The 8,721-nt window shown below is 37.7% G+C and overlaps 1 protein-coding gene across 2 annotated transcripts; it reads left to right on the top strand.

Annotated features, from left to right (window-relative positions):
* Nucleotides 1-379: 379 nt before the first annotated feature.
* trim101 (tripartite motif containing 101) lies at nucleotides 380-7,390 on the top strand. Of its 2 annotated transcripts, XM_039651483.2 has the most exons (10): nucleotides 380-849; nucleotides 3,537-3,685; nucleotides 5,252-5,429; nucleotides 5,504-5,599; nucleotides 5,692-5,925; nucleotides 6,025-6,047; nucleotides 6,132-6,256; nucleotides 6,329-6,564; nucleotides 6,995-7,086; nucleotides 7,172-7,390. In XM_039651483.2, exons 1-9 carry the CDS (start codon nucleotides 685-687, stop codon nucleotides 7,079-7,081), a joined length of 1,293 nt encoding a protein of 430 aa, XP_039507417.2. In that variant the 5' UTR covers nucleotides 380-684; the 3' UTR covers nucleotides 7,082-7,086; nucleotides 7,172-7,390. The 2 variants fall into 2 exon arrangements, with proteins under 2 accessions (XP_039507417.2, XP_039507416.2); XM_039651482.2 differs by having other exon boundaries at nucleotides 6,995-7,390.
* The last annotated feature ends 1,331 nt before the right edge of the window (nucleotides 7,391-8,721 follow it).

The following is an 8,721-nucleotide window of genomic DNA, read 5'->3' as shown; positions in this document are numbered from 1 at the left end:
TATTTATATAAATAAATCGTTTTAAATAAAATATTTAAATATAAAATATATATAAATTGTTTGACAGCCCTAATATTAATTCAATTAAAAGTTAGAAAAGTCAAAAACATTGAAGTGAAAGTAAGCCAAATGTTTTGTTTTATATATATATATATATATATATATATATATATGTTTGTTATATGTGTATATGTATTTTATATATGAACTTGGACACAGTGTCATTGCATTGCCTTTTATTGTTTTATTGCCTTTCCTCTAATGCTGTTGCTATTCTGGTATTATTTACTTTGTTGGCTGGTTTTAAGACTCAGGGAATCAGACTCATGAATGATTGGAGTAACAGGAGAAAGGGCATCATCTCTATTTCCCAGCATTCCACTGGCTGCCTGAAATGGGCACAACAGATTAAGGGTAGGGTGTGTCACAGTGAGCCAGCAAGAAACCAGACACCTTCCCCTTCTGGCACATGCACACATTTCCAGCTGCAAACCAACACAGGCCCCCCATCGTCCCGTTCGAGCACTGGGGCAGAGCGACGGCCCTCTGCTTCGAGAGACGGGAAATCCACACAAGAACAGCACAGAGACATGGAGACGGTGCCGTCTCATCTCCTCGGCTGTGGTTTTTCGCTCTCCTAACTTAGTTTTCCAGTGAGTGTGGGGTCAGTGGGGGCACACGGCCATGTCTCTCCCACTGGATATACGCGCTGACCACAAAGACCCCTCGATGGGGACGCTGGAGAAACAACTCATCTGTCCCATCTGCCTGGATGTGTTTACGAAACCAGTCGTTATTCTGCCCTGTCTGCACAACCTCTGCCGCAAGTGTGCCAATGAACTGTACCAGGTGTGTACCATCCACGTGCCAAGAGGAGGAGGATTTAAGTGTGGGTGTAGGAACATTTTGTGTTACCCTTCTGAAAAATAAGTATACTTCGATTTCATTTTATGAAGTATACTTAAGTAAAGTTCAAGTGTATTTTAAGTATACTTTATGTAAGCTAAGTACACTAATATCAATGCACTACAAGTATACTGTTTGAGTACTACTTGGGACTAAATTGGCCAACTTATTAATGTATAAAAGTATTCTTTTTAGTATACTTTGAGTACACAGCTACTTTTGTACTGCACTACTTTTGTAGTACTACGTACTGCAAGTGTACTTATAACTATACAAATAGTTTGCAGAAGTCAAATACTTCTAGCATATTTTTTTGTGTTTGAAAGTACATTTTATAAGTATACTCTCTTCATGTATATTACTATGTTCCTATATTATTTTTTATACTTGAAATATACCTTTAACTGTATGTTAACTCTTCCCATTTTAAAAACAGATTAAGAGTGTACACAGACAGTTCATCTGTACACATGAGGTATCAGTTTCCTTCGTAAACCTTAGTCTTTTCTATGAGCTAAAATGCTATTTACCAAGACCTATGGATGGTCAATAACATGTAAAGGTGCTTGACCATACACATGGAGTAACTGCCGTGACTGCAGTAAACAGGCAGCTTTCTAGACACCTGTCATGCTAATATGTGAAACCCAACAGGTGCTGATTGTACATGTTTAAACCCAATCCCCAGCCTGAGATCTGAGGTATAAATATAGGTGATGGCCTACATTTGATGCATTGGAGTCGTCAGGGCTTTAGCGCTCATGCACGGCACAATGGATGTATGAAAAGAGATTCCTTAATAATGCTAAATGTTTTGCCTGCATAATCCTTCACCTCTTCACCTAACTGAAGTTTGATACCTTGCCAGTCTTCCATTACACTTCCACATATAGGCAAAGGTTAAATGTCATGAGTAAATTGGGAAAGTGGTCCGAAGGAACACTAAAAACATTTGTTAATCTCTTCTCCTTTAAAGGCATACTCCACCGTTTTTTTTTTTTTCATGTTATTCCCTTAATTAAGACGAGTTGATGCATATGCACTCAATCGCTCTGGCGCACGAGACACTTTGATAGCACTAGCCCAGTTCATTCAATATGGGCCAAGCACAGAAGTGACCAAACACCAAGCACTTGCTGTGGCATTCCGCCATACAATATAGTTATCCATTTTACACGCTTAGAAAAGCGCAACGTTTTATTTTGTGTCACCATCCTAGGTCGAGTTACACTGCTTAAGTAACTGTATTTAAATAGGGAAAACATGGAGGTGTTTGGTCGCTATCAAAGTGTCATTTTCTTCCTTCTGGGCCTGAGACAAGAGTTCAAGAGATTTCCACGATGCATGCATGAGAACTACATTTTTTTTCTACTACTTCTTGTTCAGTTCTCGCGCATGTGTCACAGAAATCTCTTGAACTCTCATCTCAGGCCCAGAAGTAAGAAAAGGAATAGTCGAATAAAGTTATTTTTGTTGTTTTTTTTCGCACAAAAAGTATTCTCGTCGCTTGATAAACTTATAGTTGAGCCACTGTAGTCACTTGGAATATTTAAACATTTTCTTCAATGACTTTCTGGGCCGTCAATTTTCAGTCGCTTAGGCAGCCTATGTGGTAGTGATACAACTCAAATTTAATCAAAAATATCTTCATTTGTGTTCCGGTCTTACAGGGTTGGTACAGCATGGCGGTGAGTAATTAATGAATTAATTTCCAATAAAGTTGCAGTCTGTAACTTTTGGCGCTCTAGCGGTTAATAAACAGAACCGCGTTCGTCTTGCGGAAAAACATTGTAGCCGGAGCTATTTTTCTCTGTTTATGTCTATGATGACACACGCAGGTACTGGGCTACTCTGCAGCGGTGCAGACCCAACCAGTCTAAAATAGTCCGAACATTTACACTTTCAGGTGTACCATAGTGATTCAGGATAAGACAAAAACACGGTTTGGAAATGGATTTCTTATGTACTTGTTTTTATAAATTTTGTCAATTTTGAACACAAAAAAGCTTTACAATTCAAATTTGATTTGCAGTTCACAATTCACATACACTTCCCTTTTGACCTCTCAGAGTGAGTGCTGCGTCACTTTAAAACTCAAGACAAGAGCGGGGTAAGTGCATTAAAATATGACTCGTCCCATAAGCCTCAGCTGCTGAGAGATATTAAGAGTATGACTATTTTTAGGATTTTTGCAGATCAGTCAACTCTGTTTACAATCTATATTTCATCCTCAGGAGGACAGGACTGTCTGTGTTGAGTAAGACAAATACAAGTAAATGGTTGTTATATGGACTGTAGCCTATTACACAGTTACTAGTTTACAGAAGTACATACTGTATGGGTTAACACGTCCAGATAGCAATTTTGAAAGGACTCGAAGAACAGAACGCAAATTCAGAACCACAGAATTCAGACCATATGAGTAAGATCATCATATTATCCTTGAAGAACACAAGGTATATCTCTAGACTAAAGAGGTACAAGAGAGTCCAATTAGTGTAACAAAGTGATGATGTAATTTAGTCCAGTTAACCATCCTAGCTGTTTATTTTTTAGATCTTCCTTAAAAAGAATTGATGCACAAATCCTGCTGATCAGCTGAAGAACAGCATGCTGAGTAAGATGTGCAGCCATCTCTCTTCCAGGTTGGAATTGGAGGCCGTTTCCGTTGCCCTTCCTGTCGGCGTGAGGTTGTCTTGGACCGTCATGGAGTTTATGGACTGCAGCGCAATTTACTTGTGGAGAACATTATTGACGTTTACAAGCAGGAGTCTGAAAGGTCAGGTCAGAAGTGTATTGATTGAATAACTATTGTCAACAGAGATGATCTTGTAAATAATTAATTAGATTATTATTATTTTTTGTAATAGTATTGTTTAAATGAAACAAATTATTGAATCTGTATATAAAAAATGACAACAAAAAAAGTAAATAGTTGGTGTATGTTTTTTGTTTTAGTATTTTCTTTGATACACCAGTCTTTTATGGCTCATTCAGTATAGGATATAATCAGAGGTGGACAATAACAAAGTACATTTACTTGAGTATCTGTATTTCACTTGAGTATTTTTTTTTTCTGGAAACTTTTTACTCTAACTTCACTACATTTTAAAGACAAATATCGTATTTTTCACTCCTCTACAATTCTGTCAAGGTCAGTTGCACCTCAATGCAGTACATGAGATCTGGGAGGAGTCGGATCAAGATCCAAGGGGTGGAGATGGGTATGATTAGGGGTGGGTTTAGGGATCAGGGGGCGGAGTTTGGTAGGTTTAGGTGTATGTAAGGTGGGAGATCCAGATCCGACTCCTCCCCGTGGATTTCCAACACATTCTCATCCCAAGACGTCATCTAACTGACGCTTTTGACCATACGTCAACATCCGACGTTTTAGGGTACCCTTTGATGATCCTGGGGCATCATCTAACTGACGCTTTACCTTTAGCGTCAGTTAGATGACGTGGGTAGGTTTAGGTCTGGGGTAGGGTTAGGATTAGATAGCGTCATCTAACTGATGTTAAAGGGTACCCAAAACGTTGGATGTTGACGTATGGTCAAAAGCGTCAGTTAGATGACGTCTTGGGATGAGAACGGGCTGGGATTTCATGTTCTGCACTGAGAACCATCTCGTCAAGTTCCTTTAGTAACATCGAACAGATGTTTCGGTTGCAGGGGTTGCATTTTGGTTGGAAATTAAATGTTGGGTTGACGTAAGAACCCGACTGATGTTGATTTCAATCCGATTTTCATTTTCAACCACAATACGTCTGTCCGAAGTTGGAGATTATTGTCAGATTTCAGAGCACAGAATTTCGCTGTCGACAACAACAAAAAAATAATAAGCAAAAACTTTGACAGAAAAATGACACCTGAAGAGGGACATTTTTGCAATTAAAAGATATTTTAATTGTGCTATAAAAAAGTATAAACTATATCAATCAGATAACAGAAGGCATGGAGTAGATTGTGTAAACAGGGTTTTCAGCATTGTTTTAATCATTTTGCTAATTAGTGGCTATATAAATGTGTGTTTGAGCTGTTTTAACTGAAAGCAACTTAAAACTTGATTTATCTTAAAATATGTCATTATCAGTGCTATATTGTTTTTTCTCAAGATACACATTTTTCTTTTATAAGGCACGTTTATAAGATCTGCTGAAATCCTGCAATTGAACTAAGGCCTAATCCTTGTTTAATCTAAACCCTGTCTTTTTAAAATCCAAGGTTATCATTAAAAGATTTCGGTTAATTCTGGTTAAGCCCCTTCTAGTGACACTTTGGTTGTCAGTATATAGTGTATTAAGCACGTTGACTTGATCTTGAATTTAAATCAGTGTGTTTCTAGCTCTAGGCCACCACCACCGAAGCCTCTTGCACCGTTTAACTGTGCAGAGCATGAAGATGAGAAGCTTAATATTTATTGCATCACGTGTCAGGTGCCCACCTGCTCTCTCTGTAAGGTGTTTGGGGCACACAATAACTGCCAAGTAGTTCCCCTGTCTGATGTTTACCAGCAAGAGAAGGTATGACCTTTATTTGTTTCATTGTATTACATTTCACACCATTCAGAACCATTCATTGATTTCACTTCTTGTAGGCTGAACTAAATGACAGAGTTGCTTCTTTGGTTGCCACAAATGAACGTGTTCAGTCATTTCTTAATGAACTAGAGGCACTCTGCAGGAACATAGAGGTTCGTGTGGATCTTACTTGCATTGAAACATCAAAAAAGACATTTAACGACAAACAGATTATCCATCAATGCTTACAATGCTCATTTGACAGGAAAACAGCAAGATTCAGAAACAGATTCTGTGTGAGAAGTTTGATCGCATGTCTGCCATTCTGGAGGAACGTCGTAAGATCATGACCCAACAAATCACTTCAGAGCAGGAAGAAAAGAGTGGCTGGACCCAATCTTTACTGCAAACCTACAGTGAGCATGTGGAGACAAACTCAAAGTTGATCAAGGAAGCCCAGAACGCCATCGAGGAGCCAGAGATGGCTTCTTTTGTCCAGGTGTTATATCTTTTGTTTGGGGCTCGTCCTCCAGTAATCCTCCATTTTGAAAGTCAAGCATGCAAAAAGTTTGATATATTTTATATCTCTTCCTAATAGATCTCAAAAGATCTTATTGAGAAGTAAGTCTCATCTTGTTAGCAAATTTAGCATCAGTTATTGTTCAGAAGATTCATCTAACAATCAATCTGTCATTTTCTCTGAAGGGTTGGTGAAGCATCTAAATGCTTCACTCTGGAGACCCTGGATCCTGATTATGACAACATGAATCACTACCAGGTGGATTTCGATGCAGAAGAGAGAGTTCTGCACCAGATGGATTTCTTGGAGAGTGAGCATCAGAGACCCAATAGATTAACAAATATCCTTTATTTTCCTCTGATTAATGCTGGAAACTTTACAGTTGAAGAAGAGGTGGAGGAAACGCCCGATGAACAAGAGCCAGAACCTGAATCTGAACCCGAACCAGTTCTGACACCAGAACCTGACCCTGAACCAGATCAGGATCTGAAATCAGAGGCTTCTGAGGTGACAAATCCAACACCGGAGACACCAGAGAACAATTGGGGACAAGAAGATGGCTGTGGAGACATCAGAAAAGAGGCTGTTTGTGAGAAGAATAGCTTAAGCACTTCACAGGTATACATACATCTCCTAGTATTTCCACCGTGATTTTGCCAAGTAAGACATGTTCCTAGATCAACATATTTTGATACCCATAACTTTTCCTTAAAATCAGAGGGAAATGATAGGTGAATAACACTGATGTAGAAGCACCTGTCCCTGGTTGTAAGCATAAACTTGACATAAACTGTAAACTTGTCACCTGATTGGTTGATTGAAATGTTGTTCCAGAATCAACAAAGATGTTGATCCAGTAACATGTTGTAGTTGGTGGAATCACATTCGCTGTGTGGGTCTACAACTTCAAAGTTTGCAAGAATGTTTTCTGCACATTTCAATAACTTAAAGACACAATAAACAGCCATCATCTGTGGTTTTTGAACTCATTCCCAGTCACACTGCTATTGACATATGTTAATGATAATATTTTTCCATCTTTCCTCAGGTTGTCACTCTAGCCTTTTATTTCCTGGCCTTTCTAGTCATCCTACAGCGAATATGGGGAAGCATTCAGTGCCTTACTTGTATATAGCAGAGGTGAAGAGTGTGAAGAGATTTGTGTTTGAATTGAGGAAGGTTTAAGATAAGACTGAATTAGTAAAATGTCTCTATGCTCATGCAGGAAAATAAAGTCACTTTAACTAATTTTCTGCAAACTGGCAAACCTGAGGACTGAGCCCTCCCAGGTCAGCAGTGAGCCGATTCATCTTTGATTCTCCTCCTCCTGGTTCATTGCACCTACCAATGATGACAGAATGAGGTCATATGGGCAATCTCCTCCTTTTGTTTTTTGGCAAAACCTTCCCTGTGTTTGTGAAAATAATTAAAACATCATCTACTATTTTTTTTTTTTTTGTTCGATTACTCTCTTGCAATAATAGTCAATGACAATTCTTAACAGTAGTGCTTCATAGCAATATTTTAAAGTTTTAGAGTTTTAAACACCCATCTCCCACCCTAGGTTGTCATGATGGATGGATGAAATGTTTTTTTTTTTTTTTTTACAGTAGTGTTATATTCAATAAAAGGCTTTTCTATCTGTTGATGAATTTGTTTGTATAAATAGTGTAATCCTAAGAGTTTCTGGCTTCAACTGTCCATTTTTGTTTGAATTGACTGCTTAACTGCTTTGAGCTGTGCATTGTGTGAAATTGACAAAAATAGCCAAGAAAATCACTGTCATAACAAATACAAAAAGAACATGTGCACACAAATTATAAACTCCTTCACAATTTATTAACAATTAGTTCCCTCATTTTAGATATAGCTAAATTAAAATGAGGGAACTAATTAGTAGGCTAGCTACAACATGGCCATGATTTCGCAAAAACGAGAGAATTAATTAATAAAACGTGGCCACGATTAAGTCCTGAGAATGAATTCTTATATGGCCACAATATTTATTCTAACTTCCGCATGTCGTGTCAGGGCTTGGCATGAAACACAAGTCGTGATAGTCTTTTCTTCTGTATTGTGACATATATCTGAGTGAAATGGCTTCTCAAACAAGAAAAAATTTAGCATGGGACTTGATTTTGTTCACCGGTAATTGGTTAGATTGGATGGTTGTCGTTTGCTTTTGCTGTAATGTCATGTGAGCGACAGGTTGTCCTGTCCTCACACCAGACACTCGAGTGATCAAGGATATTCCAATATACAAATAATAAGCTTTCCTTTGATTCCCCTGTCCTCGTTTTCTTTCCGTGCAGCCTTCCAGAGGAAAGGAAAATGAGGATGCACAAATAAGAATTCAGAAGCAACCCATATGTCACTCCAAAAGGGAGGGGGAGTTATTTTGATAAGATTGCAAAGAAGAGCACATTATTATTATTTATATAAATAATCATAATAATGTGCTCTTCTTTGAAATATAATATATATATATATATATATATATATATATATATATATATATATATATATATATATATATATATATAATTGATTTGTGCCAATTAATAATTTACAATAAACACTGCAACATTCCATATAAGAATAGTTATTGGTTTCATGGTGACTTTAAAGTTGGTGAGGTTTTGTCATATCACGGCTTGTCAACAGGATCGATTGGTTCTCTGCAAAGACAAAAGAGCCTTTCACATATCGCTAATGCTCTGTAGAACAAAATAATTGTCAAAACATATGATTTGATGAATAATTCAAAGAATGCTC

The sequence above is a fragment of the Pimephales promelas genome, chromosome 20, assembly GCF_988280905.1.
Source record: "Pimephales promelas chromosome 20, fPimPro1.hap1.1, whole genome shotgun sequence".
NCBI classification, from domain to species: domain Eukaryota; kingdom Metazoa; phylum Chordata; class Actinopteri; order Cypriniformes; family Leuciscidae; genus Pimephales; species Pimephales promelas.
Note: the sequence above shows the minus strand (reverse complement) of the source record. Positions and strands in the feature narration are given on the sequence as shown.

Coding starts and splice junctions, on each gene's coding strand:
- trim101 (XM_039651483.2), top strand. CDS start 685: ATGTCTCTCCCACTGGATATACGCGCTGACCACAAAGACCCCTCGATG. Junction 5,926..6,024: donor AGATGGCTTCTTTTGTCCAG/GTGTTATATCTT, acceptor TCTTCCTAATAG/ATCTCAAAAGATCTTATTGA. Junction 6,257..6,328: donor CCAGATGGATTTCTTGGAGA/GTGAGCATCAGA, acceptor GAAACTTTACAG/TTGAAGAAGAGGTGGAGGAA.